At 47.6% G+C, this 17,971-nt stretch overlaps 1 protein-coding gene across 1 annotated transcript in view; it reads right to left on the reverse strand.

Annotated features, from left to right (window-relative positions):
• Window positions 1-5,495: 5,495 nt before the first annotated feature.
• LOC138748943 (RNA-binding protein Nova-1-like) overlaps window positions 5,496-17,971 on the reverse strand; it is a 118,383-nt gene continuing 105,907 nt past the window's right edge. Inside the window, exon 3 of the mRNA XM_069909891.1 lies at window positions 5,496-11,560. Within this exon, the coding sequence (XP_069765992.1) occupies window positions 10,553-11,560 (1,008 nt within the window). The 3' untranslated portion in view covers window positions 5,496-10,552. The remainder of the gene's footprint in view (window positions 11,561-17,971) is intronic.

A 17,971-nucleotide genomic window follows, 5' to 3' on the forward strand; every position in this document is an offset into this window, starting at 1 on the left:
CAGTGGTTCTCAATCTTTTGCTTTCCACTCACATCCCACTTTAAGTAATCCCTATGCCTTACAAAGTTGCGATGGCCTAATAAAATTAAGTATTTAGGGGTAATTGTTGATGTAAATTTTCAATCTTTATATAAATTAAATTATGTACCGTTATTAAAAGAGATTAAAATGGACTTGAATAAGTGGAAAGTAATCCCTATGCCATTCGTGCTCTGTGATTAGTAAGGGATCACTTAAGGTGCGATGTGGGTGAAAAGAAAAAGGTTTGAAAACCACTGTTTTAATCGTCCCTCATTGACTTGTTATGTGCACGCTTTCACAACTCCAAAGGAAATGAGCCAATTTTCAAGCAAAATATTTCAGTAACAATTGGGGCAATGGTTCTCCACCTTCCCTTCCCATCCACATCCCACCTTGAGCAATCCCTTACTAATCACTGATGTTGAAGGGATTACTTAACATGGGATGTGAGTGGAAAGGTTGAGAACCACTGGGCTAGTGCGACGCCTTTACAGCGCCAGCGGCCAGGATTCACATCTCACACTGTCTGTAAGGAGTTTGTACGCTCTCCCTGTGTCTGCGTGGGTTTCCTCCGGAAGCTCCAGTTTCCTCCCACCGTTCCAAACATACCAGGGGTTTGCAGGTCAATTGGGTGTAAATGGGCAGACGGGCTCGTGGGCCGACAGGGCCTGTTACCGTGCTGTACGTCTAAATTCTGAAGAAAAAGTTAAAAATAGATAATCAACATTTCGGGCCTGAGCTCTTTTGCCTTGAACATCGGTGATATATCTTTACCTCCTACGGACGCCCCGAGATCCGCTGAGTTCCTCCAGCATTCCTGCGACTCTACTACAATCACAGCACCCGCAGACTTGGTCGGCTCACCCCCAATAGCCAACAAACCAGACTGCAACCCCCCCCCCCACAACACCTCACCTCCCGCCCAGCACAAGGTTGGCGCTCACTCAGGACATGGCGAATGAACCAGTTAAGAGGAACAGAAGGTGGTGGGGGAGGTGTGAATGGGTGAGTGGGAAAAGGGGGTGGAGTGTGGAAAACTGTGTGGTTTGTAAGTAAAATGCGTCGGTAGATGGGCTGAGATTAGTGATATGCAAGAAAAATGCCACAAGACACAACATAAAGGCAATGAACAAACCACATTTATATGTTGAATGAGGAAATATGCAAATATAGTAGTCGGCAATGCAGACTTCACAAGGCATACATAACTCAGCATTAAACATACACAATCTATAGAACAACAATGATAAATAGCTATCACCAGGTCAATAAAACTAAATCTTTATCAAGATTGAAAGAACGTTATCAATAACAGCATTCCAGTATTCCCTTTATTTAATCTTTAATCTCCTTCCCAAAGAATCTGCTCTTTGTTGTTGAAATAAATATCTTTTTTTCCTCATTAAATGCAGCAACAATCCGATGTGAAAAACAGAAACACAACTGCTCGCCACCGACCCCCACCCCGCTCCCCCCAACGAGGCATCCCCGTCCGAAGGATTATTTACAATGAATTCCAGGTAGGGGTTGGTGGGGTGAAGCAAAGCAGACAGCATTGAAAACTCCTGAAATATAATTCACGTTCATGAATTCAAAACAACGTGTAAAATTGCACGTACTTTTTCCCCCTCCCCCCACCCCCCCCTCCGCTCTTGTGGTGTGGAGTTCTACCCAACGAGGGTTTTGCTGTCAATGTCATAGAAACACAAAGTGGCGGCTTCGAATGACCAGAGCTCATGAGGGTGGAGGTCGGAATGTGGAGGTCAAGCCTTCTGCGTGGGAGGAGAGAGAAAAAGGAGAGAGAGAGAGAGAGAAAGACAAGGAGAGAAAAGGAGAGAGGGAGGGAGAGAGAGAAAGAGAGAGGGGGATAGAGGGAGAGAGAGAGAAAGACAAAGAGGGAGGACAGAGAGGGGAGAAAAAGAGGGAGAGAAAGAGTAAAATGGGGAGAGAGAAAGGATGAGGGAGAGAAAGGGGGAATAGAAATGAAGGAGAGCAAGGGGTGAGAGAGAGCGAGAGAGGCATGCAGAGAGAGCAAACTCTTCGATGGTGGCAATGCAGAGAAGAGAGTAAGATTAAAGTGCAAATATGGGGTGCACTGAGGCTGGAGGGATGATAATGGATGGCCCAACAGGTCTGGGGCCTAATCAAATCCAACTTCAGTCATTTAGAAACCAATATGTGTTAATGATGACTTGGGGATGAGATGAAGGGGAATGAAGAACTATAGTCATTCAATGGAGGAAGCCATCGACTTCCAATTTGGCACTCTTCAGCACACGGTTCAGAAAGCAGGGTGAATAGAAGAGGAAGCTACCCCCCTCCTCACACTTTTCCAAAGCAAATTCTCCAAAATAAGCAAGTTGGACATTTATGCCCTCTTTCTGAAAACAGAGGCTGGGAAAATTCACGGGGGGAGTCGGGTCAGGAAGCAGCAAACGGTCAATACGCAAAATAACCTACAAAACTGTCAGCAGAAATGGCTGCAACCCTGGCCCATGCCCCCCCCCCCACCCCCGAGTGTTACCACGGCAACTGCAACCCACTTCCAATTCAACCCTGGCAAGGGCCAAGACTGACTGGTTGAATTTGGTGAAAACCCAAAATGGAGAAGTGGGGTGAGGGGGGGTGGGGGGGGGGAGAAATCAAGCCTGGGGCCTGTTTGGTTGGCTGGTTCAGGCGTGGTGGTCAGATCATCTGTCAGACTGCTCTCTTCGCCCTTCCTGGCCCTGGTGAACCCTCGTAAGGGCTTGCATTTTTGCTGCCTTGGTTACCCCACCATGGGGCGATGGGACAAAGACCTTCATGCCAGAGGGCATCCCCAAATTTACCTTGACCTCCATCTGTACCTTAGCACCTGTTCTTAGCCCAATTCTCCCCATTGACACCTGAGTTGTTGGCGGAGGTATCCTTGCATTCCCACAGTGCCCCTTCTATCCTTTGGGACGGGTCTTCCACTGAAGTCTGGTCAAAGCACTGCCAACTGAATGAAAATAGGCTCTATTCTGGCAAATCTTTTCACTCCCAGATATCTCCCATGCTTCACCCACAAGCTCTGCCCTGCGCACCACCCCCCCCCCATCAATGGCACCTAAGCTGGTAAAATATTGCCAAGTGAGGTTTCTCTAGGCAATGGGAGTTTGATAACAAACCAGGGCCAAAGAACATGGGGATGGCATGGTTAACATGACGCTATTACAGCACCAACGACTTGGGTTTGAATCCCATGACCTCCGTGGGTTTTCCCCGGCTGCTCCAGTTTCCTACCACCCCAAAAATGTACGTGGGTGTAATTGGGTAGCACAGGTTTCAATGGTTGGAATCAAGTTCTACCATCTTGTAAATAAAATTTAAAAACATTTAAAATGTAAATTTAAAACCTCTGAGTATTACTTTAGAAGGGCAATGCAGTTAGTGTGCCAGTGATCTGGACAGGGGTTCGAATCCCACTCTGTCTGTAAGGAGTTTGTACGTTCTCCCCGTGTCTGCCTGGGTTTTCTCCCACCCTTCAAAACAAACTGGGGGTTGTAGGTCAATTGGGTGATGCAAGGTCATGAGCTGAAAGGGTCTGTTACAATGCTGTATGTCTAAATTAAAAACCAAAGGTACAGCATTGATGCTCTCTATGACCAATCCATGGAATCCAAATATAAAGAGTGATCACGGGGAAGTGGACCAGGGAAGGCAACTGTATTATTCAGAGATTTCCTCCCCCCCCCACTGCAGATTTTCCACTTAAAATGTAGGCTTTGACCTATATTTGTTGTCTAAGACGACCCCAAATTTGGCACATTTTAAAAGCAAATTTCCCAGAAAAGGTTAAATTTAAATTTAATTAACATATCTTAAAATAAACCACAATCGGCTCCTTTAACAGGCTGTTTAAATCCTACACAGAGTCGATGGTAGTTGGACTGGGTGGATGGACCCCAGGGGGGAGCGCTGAGGCTTTGCCGTTAAGGTTCGGATTTTATACTTGGCGTACAAGATGGCCCCTGGCTTTGGGGTGTGACATTTTTAAGTTTCAAATACTGCCTGATATGCTGAGGTATCTTGTTACTTGTTGATGGCTTAACGAACCTTACTATGTGCAGAAAAACTAACGGCGTCGTGCTGAGGTGCTCAAGACCAATACAGGGAATGCTTGCCGCACGAGGTAGCTGTGAACCCCTAATCAAGGGGGTCTGGCAGAGATATGCAGGTGGCATGATATCAAAGGTATAAGTAGCGGCCTCAGACCTTGCTCGGGGCTCCCTTGGTTATGGATATCTAAGTTTCATAAGCGAGACTGTACGCGAGCTTTGAAGTACATTGAGTCTGAAGTTAGGTCTGAACCGAGAAAAAGAAGGAGCTATACCCCCACCCCTCACATCCCCATGCACTGAGCTCTTCAACCCACCAGGCTTCCTGCCATTCCCAATGGGTGCCGGTGGTACAACACCTCCATATTCTTCAACTCAGCACTCTGCCGAGTTCCCGATCTTGGATTCCCAACAAACCTGGGGGTTGAAGACATGCCCAGCATTGGAAACGCAGCTCTTTCCAAATCTCACAGCGTAGGACCAAACTAAAAGAGGCCAGCTCAGAGTTGCTGTGTGGATTTTGGGGAGGGGCTTTTCAATAGCTCACAACCTTTTTACGTTTCTCTCTCATCAAGTTAGAGTTCCTGCTCTTAAAAATCTGTCCACAACCTACAGAGGTTAGAACCATTGAACCATAGAACATTACCGCACAGAAAACAGGCCCTTTGGCCCTTCTAGTCTGTGCCAAACTATTCTTCTGCCTAGTCCTAGTGACCTGCACCCAGCCCATAGCCCTCGATACCTCCCCCGTCCACGTACCTGCCCAAATTTGGGATGACCCTTTCTCTTGCTCCGCCCTCCAAATGATTGAAAAGCTGGTGGATAACTGTATGACCAAGTTAAAGGGGTCTTGGTTAAATGGATCATGAGCTCTGTCTGAATTTACCCTGTGGGTTATTCTGTAGTCTGGTCCAAGTGGATGGGTTGTTGGGAATGAGAATGTAAGTTAGGACACCTGGAAGGAGAAGTTCTCGCCCCTTAAGTCCCCAAACCAGAGCACAAATTACACTGGACAACAAAGACTTTGCTTCCTGAACACTTTTGGGTGTATTTTATGGATTTTGGGCTGCTGGACCTGAAAATCACCTTAAAAGTGTCCAATTACGTACTGTTGTTTAGAAATAACCCAATGGTTTTCAAACTTTCTTTCCACTCACCTATGCCAGACTGTGATTAGTAAGAGGTTTCTTAAGGTGGTTCGTGACTGGAAAGAAAATGCTTGAAAACCACTGTTTTAATCATAACCTAATGGACTTGTTATGTGCACGGTTTCAGAACTCCAAAGGAAATGGGGCAATGACAATTTTTCTCAAGCAAAATATTTCGGTAACAATTGGGCCTAGAGCAGTGATTTTCAACCATCCCCCCACCCCACCCCCCCAACTCACATACCACCTAATCCTTTACGAATCGCAGTGTACTTCAGGTGAGTGGAAAGAAAAAGTTTGACCACCACTAATATAACCTATTTTTGTGATTTCCTGTCATATTTTAAGTCCGCTTCCAGCATATGAAGTGCAGCGTGTCATTGAAAATTAATTTTCTGCATTCGCCCTTGGACATCTTCCCTGCTGATCTTGGTGCAGTCAGTGATGAACACGGTGAAAGGTTTCACCAGGACATTGCGACCAAAACGGTGTCAGGACAACTGGAATCCATCAATGCTAGCCAACTATTGTTGGACACTGACATGAGAGGCATCAGATGCTGAGTACAAATGAAAATCAGCTGCAAAACATTTTAGATCAGTTGAACTAACGAAATGTGTCAGCGTCATTATCCGATTAAACGTGAAATTCAATAAAAGTTAACTTAATGTTTCTCCAAATTCTTACGTGATGCAGCAAATCTGAAATTATCTTTGTGTTCAGCTTGAAGCTGTCTATCAGAATCCCCAATTTATTTTCAGGAAGCAAACCTTTAGAAAACAAAATTGTTGTCCAGTGGTATTTGATGGCAAAGAGATGCAAATAGCCAATCAAAGATCTTAATCGCAGAGAGGGGTCACAGTTTAATGGGGGGGGCTGAGGAGGAATGGTGGGATGTGGTCACAGAGGCAAGAGAGAGGAGAAGGGGGTCGGGGAGTTCCCCAATAGTGCTGTCCCTTCCAGGAGGTTGAGGTAAGTGGTTCTTTAAAACGCCGACAACACAAGGAAAATTAAAAACTCAGAATAGCTTCATCGCAATTCCACACCTGAGTGATTGTATACTGAAGGAACACAGACAGCACACAAAGGCCCTCAAACAGAATGCCAAAATGCAACTCAGAAATATTTTAGATCATTTCATCTCTCCTGATCTAGGTAACAATAAATACATTGAACTTTTACTTTCTGAATGAAACACATCCACATCTTGATAATGCGCTGGATACTTTGCTCAATTGGCACTTGCATTTTCTTAGAAATCTTTTTAAAAAATGTTATTTTGAACTTTTCTTTAAGAAACTCCACATTTGTTCTCGCAACTAAAACGATGTACTTTGAAACTATCGAACGAGGGATATCTGGCGTTCTTTCTGAGCATGCTCTCGGAGAGAAGTCGTAGGTCAAATGGCAAGGGGAGGTCCAGTGGAAGGAGGGTCATTTGACTGACCCAGCCCTGTTAAGAATGCAAGTGGTGAGCTGAAAGATTGGGGTTTAAGTCGATATGGACCATATGCTCTCTAGTGAACGATCAGGGAGAGTGAGGGAAGGGGAGATTGAGAAAGAGGTTTTGGGCAAGATTAGTTGTGTGGGACCATAGGGTCAGATTGTATCTATGTGTACTTGGAGTGAGATTGTTTTAAGCCTGTGTCCATGTATAGCCTGATCCCCTCCAGTCCTGGATTCCCATGCTATTGCACTAAGACCTCACATTGATGTCCATGGAGGCAGTCGGCGCAGAATGAGCATCCCACCTTAACATTACCAATCCAGGACTGCACCTCCAACCTTGGGTATCTCTCTGGATGCCCTTGCATCCAAATAAAGCACATCCCAGGCCCACACCAGCCTCCTCCCTGATCGGACTGAGAGCCATTTGCTCTCCAGTCTATACATAGCAAAGCTGATTCAGGACCAGAGACAGCTCCAAGCAGGTCAGAGGAGAAGGGAATGCTCTCATAAAGAGAGACAGGGAGTCCCTGGGTTTTGAAGGTCCAACTCGTACTTATGGACAAATTGTGCCCCCAATTCACGAATGCACATAATGCTACCTCAGGATTGCCCCTTCTGGAATGCAAGACATCGATGGGACGAGAGAAAGTGTTAAATTTAATTTAAAAAAAAGATTTAGACATACAGCACGGTAACACCATTTCGGCCCACAAGTCCGTGCCACCCAATGTACACCCCAGGATTGAACCCGGGCGGCTGGAGGGAAATGAACAAAATAAATGATACCAGTTGAGATTTCCCCATTAGGAGGCGGGCTTTGTCCTGCATTGCTTCAGGGCAGAAATGGAGTTGGCTGGGGACGGCGAACACCAGTGGGTGATGTCCTCGCTCCACATTTGTATTTGTGTCTGGGAGCCTAGTCTGCCAGAGTGGTGCATCATTGGACCACAGTTGGTTTCTGGGTGCCAAAGGATTCACAAGATATAGGAGCAGAAGTTAGCCCATCGAGTCTGCCCCACCTTTCTGATCATGAGCTGATCCTTCCTCTCACTCAGCCCGACTCCCCGGCCTTCTCCCTGGAACTCTGACTCATCAAATAGCTGTAAATCTCTGCCTTGAAGCATTCATGCCATACACACCCTATCACTCTTTTGACAGAGGATCCCTAGCTACTGAAGGCCCAAGATTCCAGAAATCCTATCCCCTCATGATGCCCTCAGCCCACGAAGTTTACACTGACCATTGGCCTTCCATGATGGCCCATAAATTCCAACTCCAAAGGAGTTAAGCGTGTTCATTATCCTTCTCCAACAGCAGACAGATTTAAATTCCTGCCCACCCACCCAAGCTTGGAACCAACTTATTTCGTTGGGAAAATTTCTGAAGATGTTATCGGTTGGGATGGGGGGGACTGGGGGCATGGCTGGCGTAGCAGTTAGCGCAATGCTGGTACAGCATTAGCGATCGGGACTGGGGTTTCGAATCTGTAAGGAGTTACACTGTGTTCTTCCTGTGTCTGCGTGGGCTTTCCCGGTTTCCTCCCACAGTTCAAAACGTAGCAGGGTGTAAGTTAATGGGTTGTAAATTTGGGCGGCACGGACTCATGGGCCGAAATGGTCTGCTACCATGCTATATGTCTAAATTTTTAAAAAGTAAGATGTCCAGGAGCATTCCTGACCAACTCTCACTGAGTTTCCCCTGGTCTCTGAGGCCGACTCTCTCCAAAGTTCCCCTGTGACCTCGCCCTCTGGTTTCAGTGGCTACTTTCCTCTGTTCAAGATCAACCTCAGCGCCAGCTCCTGATTTCAATGATAGGCCACAATATGATGCTTGGGAGCCTAACGCAAAGGCTGGAACAGTGATAGACCAGTCACCACTGGGAAGGGCTTATACACACCCAAAGACTTAAGATGCAAGTCAGGTGTGTATAAGCCCTTCTCCAACTCTCTCAAGTGTTTCTGTGCCAAAACAGAATTGACTACACACTCCATTATAGACCATTCAGCGCCACTGCTCTATGCTAACTCTACAGGGCATCTTCTGTCCTACCTTGATATGCCATTCATTTCTCACTGGTCTATTTATTCTTCAAGGCACCTTTGCTGTTCACCTCAACCACTGTGTTGGAATGAGTTCCCCATTCTTTCTTAGGGTGGGGGTGGGGGGGGGTGGGCGGAAGGGTGGTTGTCCTGAATCACTTACTGGATTGCTTTCGTAAAGTACCGGGATCAAATAGGCCCACTCTATCAAGGAGGCAGTAGAGATACAATGGGCCAAGTGGCCTGCGACAAGCACTCATTATTTGAAAGATAGCTGCCTCATCTTTAATCGGATCCCCAGCTCCTGCAAACCCCCCCCTCCCCCCACTTTCCTGGGAGTGACAAACCCCCAGCTCCAAGCACACTAATCAACATGAATGAACACAAGATCCAATGTGGGAATAACAAAAAGATTCCTGGCGCGATTGATCAGCAGAAAATAATTGACTTTCCGAAGGCGTTCGGGAAGTGAGGAAGGGAGACCTTAAAAGAGATGATCTCCCAGGTGAGCGGTCGCAAAGCTACAAAGATGCAAAGCTGCTCAAGATTTCACATTGCCATTAGTTGGGGAGGTGTAGGGTTCCCAACCCTTCCAATGCTGATGTGGTGTCTCCAGGATTATGGATGAATCTCCTGCAAACCTCTAGGTCAAAAGCTCTGATGTGAGACGTGCATCCTTTTTTCATACATTTTGTTGAATAACTTTGATTAGTAGGAACATCGGAAACATTCAGATAGCAAGAATCAACCAATGGGCAAAGGAAGTGGTATTGGTTTCTCCGGCCATTGGGGTGCGGCGAGGAGGAAAGGAACAAGTGGCCAATGGGAGGCAAGTTTGTGAGGGGATGGATGTTATGGGACAAATTTCGAGGGATATGTCCAAGTGGAGATGTCACCCCTGGAATAGGATGTGGGGTAAGGGAAATTCAGAAGTGCTTCGGGTCACCTGATAATATCCCATTTTGGCGACAGGCTGGGATTAGGTTTGGGAGGTGATACTTCAGCTCCCAAGTACCCTTCACTGTGTGCCTGAGGACAGTGTTTTATTCAGAACGTGACCAACACTCAGGTCAACAAGGGAGAGAATGAAAGAGGTGATAGTGAGGGAACATTGAAGAATGAGGTTCAGGGCAGGAGATTTAGAACAGGGGAGGAGAGAGGGAGGATGAAGTACGGGAAGAGAGAAGGCCGGGAATGGGAAAAGGAAAAAGAGGAGAAAGTGAAGGCACAAGGAGGGGGAAGGAAGGGAGGGAGGAGAGATGAGGAAAGGGGATGGGATAGGGACCACCCTCAGAGGTAGGGTGAGGAAGAGGTACAGGGAGGGGGAGGGACAGGGAGAAAGGGGAATGGAGAGGAGGGGTGGGGAGAGGCATGGGGGAGATGGGGGGAAGGGAGGGGAGATGAGCAGGGAGAAGGGAGGGGGAGGGAAAGGGAGGACGAAGCGAGAGGGTCAGGAAGGAGTGCAGGAGATTGTTGGAAGAGGGGATGTCAGAAGGGGAGGGGGGGAAGGAGGGAGAAGAGGGCCAGTGAGAAGGAGAGATGAAGGAGCTGAAGGGGGACTACAAGAAGGGCAGTCAGAGTGAGGAATGCAGGGGGAACAAAGCAGGGGAGGAGAAGGGAACCCAAATCAACTGAAGACATGGTCTCCAATGGAAACGCGGTAAACATTATTTACATATACACAGATCTCTGACATTTCATAGAATATATTAATACAAGACGTTTTAATTAGATCAAGTACTATATAAGCCCCTTTCAGTTTTTCTTTTTTTAAAAAAAAGGACACCTGTCTTGTTGCTCCTGCAGCCTGCTCTGGTTAGCCGACTTTCTGGAGATTGGCAGCACGAACGCCTTGCTCATACGTGATCCGCTGGCTGATGAGATACTGGGCTGCCTGCGTGGCGGCTGCCGTGCCGGTGATGGTGACCTTGCGGTTCCTGGTGCCCGGGATGAACTCGCCCTTCTTGGAGATCTGGATGCGGGCGCCAGTCAACTCCTGGTACTCCACCAGCGTCTTCCCGCCCTTCCCCAAGATGGCGCCCACCAGGTTCTCCGGCACGGCGATCTCCACCACGTCCTTGGAGCCCTCGCTCAGCTTCTCTGCCGCCAGGATGGACCCAGCGGCCAGCGGTGAGGCGGCGCTGAAGTAGCCGTTGCTGGCAGCTGACGCGGCGGCCAGGGAGCCCAGCGAGAAGGAGCCCACTGTGCTGGCTGGCGCATTGGTGCCCGCCGAGGCTTCGTTGGCATAGGAGGCCAAGAGGTTGGCGGCAGCGGCAGCAGCCGGGTTGGCGCTGGCCGCCACAGCTGCCAGCACGCCGGTGGCTGTGGCTGGGTTGAGGCCGAGGCCCAGGGAGTTGGTGTTGTAACCGTAGCTGGCCAGTGTGTTGAGCGCTGAGCTGATGGCCAGCAGGTCATTGCCAGTGAAACCTGACAGGCCGGCCGTGAAGCCGGCCACCCCGGCCAGGTTGGCGTGGCCCAGCAGCCCGGCGGCCGAAGCGGCGGCTGGCAGAACCTCGGCCGAGTTGGCATATGGCGAGCCGGTGGGGTTGGAGTTGGCCACCGGGCCGGAGATGTTGGCGTAGCTGATGTTGAGGCAGCTGCCACTCTGCGGGTCCTCCTGGATCTTCTGCACCATCAGCTCCACCGCCTTGCGGTTCTGCTCTGCCTCTCCACTCACAGTCACCACCCGCTCCTGCAGGTTGATGCCCTCTGGCTTCTGCGATAGCTGCACCCAGGCGCCCGACTGCTCCATCACTGCCTTCACCGTCGCTCCACCTTTGCCGATGATCAGCCCGGCTGTGCTGTTGGGCACGATCAGCTTGGCCTGCCAGAAGGAAGCACAAAGGGAATGAATCCACATCTCTACACCACATGTACAAGACGATCTCCATCAGTACCTGCCTACATCTTGTTCCTACCTTGATCAGGGTCTCAAGCTTGAAACGTTGGTTATGATTCTGTATCTTTGCTACATAAAGGACACTGTTTGACCTGCTGAGTTTCTCCAGTATCTTGTTTTTACTTCAACCGTGGTGTCTGTAGACTTTCGTGTTTTACGACAGGATATCCCAAGATCTTTAAGTATAATTAAATATTTTTTTTAAACAAAACCTCATCCTTGTAGTATAGCAATAGATCTGGACATACACGGGCCGCAGAAAGACTACAATAACGACGCGGCAAAGAGCAACGCTGACTCAGGATCGGGCACTGGAAAATCACTCATGCTTCCCGCAATCTTTCTCATTTGATTATAACCCAAGGTGGACCCTTGACCCGTCGTCCATACCAGCTGCCAGCGGAGAATATCCATCAGTCCTTTTTTCACGCAAAGGTTGTTGGAGAAGGCTGGAACACGAGGGGCGTTTAAGAGATAGACGCAAGGATGAGAGGAAAATAGAGGGCTCGGAGGTAGGGAGGGCTTAGCCAGCACCGTTGCATATTGCAATGACCCCACTAAAATGTCAGGCTTCTTTCTTGTACTAACTGCGGCTATGCCCGTTATTTCTTGGTCCTTTTATATTTAATATAACTTTTTCTTATTTAATTTATGCAATTACTGTTGGTGTATCTCATGTTCCTGTGTGGCTGCAGCAAGTAAAACCCCTGGTATTCGCCACCTATAGGGACTGGTAGATGCCGGATAAGTGTATTTTCTGGTTGCTTGACTTACAATGTCTAAGTAATACACCTGCATTAAGACTTTAAAAGATGAAAATACTATACAATAATTATACTGAACAAACTTTACTTGCATGAATATATAAACCTTAAAGCATGTGACTATATTTTCAGTCACATTCTTTGAAAACATTTAACCGTTGCTGGATCTGCAGGTTCCTCCCCCTCCACGGAGCCGGCCGAAAGGCAAGCAATAACATCATTGATCATTAACCCCTCCCACCTACCGTAAGTTTATAGATAAAGCCTCTGACCACAGAGACTCTTACTAAGCAGGGGATAAGGAGACACTATAAGGGAGTTGCCTCAGAGGTGAGCGGCATGAACCAGCTCTTCATCCCAGGCGAAGCCATTTTATTCAAACACAACTTAATTCAAACATTCTTATATGTGCTTTCAAAATCAGAATCAGGTTTATCATCACGAGATGAGTTGTTCTGTGGCAGTGGTATTGTGTAATGCAGGAGTTAAAATTGCAATTTCCATAAAGACGCTATTAAAAATAAATAATTAGTGCAAAAGAAAAGAAAGTGAGGCCACGTTTGACCATTCAGGAATCTGACGGCAACAGGGAAGAAGCTGTCCTCGTCTCCTGAGCACTCGTCTTCAGACTTCTGTACCTCCTTCTGTGAGAAGAGGACATAACCTGGGTGGTGGTGTTGTGGGGGGGGGGTCCTCGAGGATAGGCGCTGCTTTCTTGAGGCACCGCCTCCTAAAGATGTTCTTAACGGATCGAAGGCTGATGCCCTTGATGGTCAGGTTTACTACCCTCTGCAGCAGTGGTTCTCTTTCTTTCCACTCACATAGCCACCTTAAGTAATCCCTATGCCATTGGTGCTCTGTGATTAGTAAGGGATTGCTTAAGGTGGGATGTGAGTGGAATGAAAAAGGTTGAGAACCACTGTTTTAATTGTACCTCATGGACTCGTTATGTGCAGGGTTTCAGAACTCCAAAGGAAATGGGCCCAATGACCATTTTTCTCAAGCAAAATATTTCAGTAACAATTGGGTCTAGAGCAGTGATTCTCAACCTTCCTTTCCCACCCACATCCCCACCTTAAGCAACCCCTTACTAATCACAGAGCCCCGATGGCACAGGGATTACTTAAAGTGGAATGTGAGTGGAAAGAAAAAGGTTGAGAACCACTGGTTTAGAGGCTTTTTCTGTCCTGAGCATTGGCACCTCTGTACCAGACTGTGGTGCAACCAGTCAGAATGCTCTCCACGTAACGCCTGTAGAAATTGACTTCATGGAAGCATTTTGAATGTGGAAAGGCCTGCACAGAGTAGATATGGCAGAGTTGTTTCCTATGGTAGGGGAGTCAAAGACGAGAGATTGAAGGGCACCCATTTAAGTCCTGATTGCTGGGACTGTAATAGCGTTGTGCCAACCACTACGTTAACCATGTGGCCCAAATTTGCATCCGACCCATTCAGGGAACTTAGCTAACCAGCTCTTAATATGAGGTAAAACATAGGATTCTGTTCACGCCGTGGTTAAGTGAAAAAACACACACAAATGCTGGAGAAACTCAGCAGGTCAAACGGTGCCTTTATGTTGCAAAGATACATCACACCTTGGTGAAGGGCTCAGGCCCGAAACGTTGGGGATGTATCGTTACCTTTGCTACATAAAGGCACTCGCTGTTTGACCTACTGAGTTTCTCCAGCATTTGTGTGCAGATTTTCAGCTCTTAATATGATATTATTGATGTGAAATATCTGGGGAGCCTTTCCAGATCAATGAGTAGGAATGGAGGTTTAAAATTCTCTCAGAACTTGGAGATTGACTCCACTCTTACCAAGTGCTGCCACTGGAGGGAGCACGGTCATTGGGAATTACCCAGGGAGGGCGCTCTTCCAAATTAAACTGGGAATGCCACAGGCAAACGAAGGCTGGAGATTTAAGTTTATAACAGACATACAGCAGGGTAATATGCCCTTTGGCCCACAAGCCCGTGCCACCCAATTGACCTACAAGCCCCAGTACGTTTTAAACATTGGGAAGAAACCGGAACCCCCAGGGAAAACCATCAGTCAGCACCCTGTGATAATTCCTTCCACCTGTCCCCCGGGTCTCTCCTGTACCCACCCCCCCCGCTTCTCTGTGATATTTCCTTCCACCTGTCCCCCTGTCTCTCCTGTACCCCCCCGCCCACCCACTCCTTCTTCTCTGTGATAATTCCTTCCACCTGTCCCACTGTGTCTCTCCTGTACCCAATGCACCCCCCCACCGCCCTCCCACCCCTTCTTCTCTGCGATAATTCCTTCCACCTGTTCACAAGATCACCTGACGCAGGAGCAAAAGAAGGCCAATCGGCCCATTGAGTCTGCTCCGCCATTCTAATCATGAGCTGATCCATCCTCCCTGTCCCACTCCCCGGCTTTTTCCCCGGAACCCTAAATACCAGTCAATCTCTGCTCTCTCTTCTCCAGGATAGTCCCTTCTGCCTGCCCCCGCCCCTCTGTGATTTGTTTAATTTCTAACTTTACAAAATGATGAAAGGCCATCGATTTGGATCTAACTATCTCTTCACAGACTTAATCTGGACCCACTAACTATTTAAAGCATTTTCTGTTTTTATTTCAGATTAGTTTGCTTAGTGATAGATTTTTGTTGTCAAATTTCAGCCAAGTTCAGCCTGTTCCTCAGGATGCTTTTAATTTAATTTTAATTCTTAAACATGCTTTGATTTTTAATTTAAATTTAGGCACGCAGGATGGTAACATCCCTTTCGGCCCACGAGTCCGTGCCGCCCAATTTTACCCGATTGAAGTACATCCCCCAGTGCGTTTCAGTCATTGGAAGGAAACCTGCACCCCCGGGGAAAGCCCACGCAGACCCGGGTAGAAGGTACAAACTCTTACAGAGAGCTCGGGATTCGAACCCCGGTCCCGATCGCTGGCGCTGTAAAAGTGTTGCGCCAACTACTTAAGGTGGGAGGTGAGTGGAAAGCAAAAGTTTGAAAGCCATTGTTTTAATCGTACCTCACTGACTTGTAATGTGCACAGTTTCCGAACTCCAAAGGAAATAGGCCAATTTTTCTCAAGTAAAATATTGAGTCCAGAGCAGTGATTCTCAACCTTCCCTTCCCACTCACATCCCACCTTATGCAATCCCTTACTAATCACAGAGCCCCGATGGCATGGGGATTACTTAAAGTGGGATGTGAGTGGAAAGAGAAAGGTTGAGAACCACTGGCCTAAAGGTTAGACTCCAGGTTGGGTCAGTGGTGAAGAAGGCAAATGCAATGTTGGCGATCATGTCTAGAGGAATTGGATCCAAGAGCAGGGATGTGATGTTGAGGCTTTATAAGGCCCTGGTGAGGCCTCACTTAGAGTACGGGGTACAGTTTTGGGCTCCTTATTTAAGAAAGGATGTGCTGGCGTTGGAGAGGGTTCAGAGAAGATTCACAAGAATGGCTCCTGGAATGAAGGGATCGGCATATGAGGAACGTTTACGGCTCTTGGACCATACTCCTTGGAGTTCAGAATGAGGGGGGACTTCATGGAAGCATTTTGAATGTGGAAAGGCCTGCACAGAGTAGATATGGCAGAGTTGTTTCCTATGGTAGGGGAGTCAAAGACGAGAGATTGAAGGGCACCCATTTAAGACAGAGACGCTGAGGAATTTCCGTGCCAGAGCACGGTGAACCTCTGGAATTTGCTGCTGCAGGCAGAGAATGATAGCTGAATTGTCAGGGTATTGAGGCCAATGGGGAGAAGCAGGGGAGTGGCGCCAAGTGGGGGAATGGATCAGCTCATGATGGAATGGCGGAGCGGGCCCGATGGGCTGGATGGCTGACTTCTGCTCCTGTACCTAGTGGTTTCTTGATACCAAGGTCAGCGAAACATTGCAGTCGCTGCTGTAAGACTGTCCCAGAAAGACCGATGGATGATGAAGCTATTGCGGATTTGGAACTTCACCAGGGGACTGTCAGAGTAAGCTTTGCAAAGACAAACTGAACTACTCCAGAAATAGCGCTGCACCAGGATCAAGGGCCAATTCATTGCCCGATGATGTTGAAAGTGGATTAAGGGTGTGCCGAGAACAGGGGTCTGACTGCTGGACAATTGAATTTACACCCACCGTTGCTGTTTGTGTGAATACACTGTGCCAACACAGCCTATATTACAACAGCCATGACATTTCATCGACTGTAGAATACCTTGGCATATCCTTAAAGTTGCTACATAAATGCAAATCTTTCGATAACCATAGAACCCTACAGCCCATAAACAGGCCCTTTGGCCCTTCTAGTCTGTGCCAAACTATTATTCTACCTTGACCGGCACCCAGACTATATTCCAGTGATAGTATTGGATCCTATCACCTCTATATATTTGCATAGAATGATTGGCTGAGAGCCGTAGCCACACCTTCTGGCCAGGTCTTAAAGGGCTGCACCCAACCAGATCCAGGTCAGTCTGGACTGGTCAACCTCGATGTACTACGCTCCAGTCTTTTGGTAATAAAAGCCTTGGTTTGTATCTACAAGTCTTTGAGTCACTCGATGCGCTACAATTCCTCCCATCCACTTTCTTCTTAAATGTCAAAACTGAGCCGGCATTCATCACTGCATCTGGCAGCTCGCTCCACACCCCCACCGCTCTCTGTGTGGGAAGAAGTTCCCCCGAATGCTCCCTTCAAACTCCCCGTTTGCCTTTAACCTCTGGTTTGCATCTCACCAGCCTCAGTGAAGAAAAGCCTTCTTGCATTTACCTAACCTATTAATAGAGGCCGACGAGATAATGCATCTATCTATACCGGGGTGGTCAAACAGTATGCTACCAGCCACGTGACATACTGTATAATGTGCGGCTCATGGAGATATGGTGGGTGAGACCAGAATTGTATGAGCTGGTGCTCACAATGGTAGCTTTAGAGCACGTGGCTTGCAACTGAAATTTTTTGTTAGGTATATCACATACACGTGTGTAACAGACGACACCATGTAAAAGTCGACTCCCTCCCCGGGAGTCTGAGCTCCCGACAACCCCGACTGCAGGCTCTCGCTTAGGCCCCGGCCACCCACCCATCCGAGCTCCCGACATCCCCGACTGCGGGCTCTCGCAGTTCCCAATGCCCAAACCGTAGACTCTCCCAGTCCACCCACCTATCAAAGCTTCCGACTGCAGACTCTTGCCTAGGTCCCGGCTACCCAACCAATCAGAGTTCCTGCCACCTCAAATGCAGACATTTTTTAACAATTTAAAAACTACATAAGTATTATCACGTACATGTATTTCTTTTTACATAAAACTTCTAAAAAATGTGCACAGCAGTTACAACGTGTACGTAATGTTTTTTCCATGTTTTGCGGCTCTCAAACATCTGAAGTTTACGTGTGCGGCTCTTACATTCAGCAGGTTTGGCCAACCCCGATCTACACCCATCATAATATTATATACCTGTATCAAAATCTTCCCTCATTCTTCTGCGCTCGAGGGAATAAAGTCCTAAACTGCTTAATCTTTGCCTATATCTCAGTTCTTCAAGTCCCAGCTACATCCTCGTAAATATCCTCTGCACTCTTTCAATCTTAGTGATACT

This window comes from Narcine bancroftii, chromosome 13 (assembly GCF_036971445.1).
Source record: "Narcine bancroftii isolate sNarBan1 chromosome 13, sNarBan1.hap1, whole genome shotgun sequence".
Lineage (NCBI taxonomy): Eukaryota > Metazoa > Chordata > Chondrichthyes > Torpediniformes > Narcinidae > Narcine > Narcine bancroftii.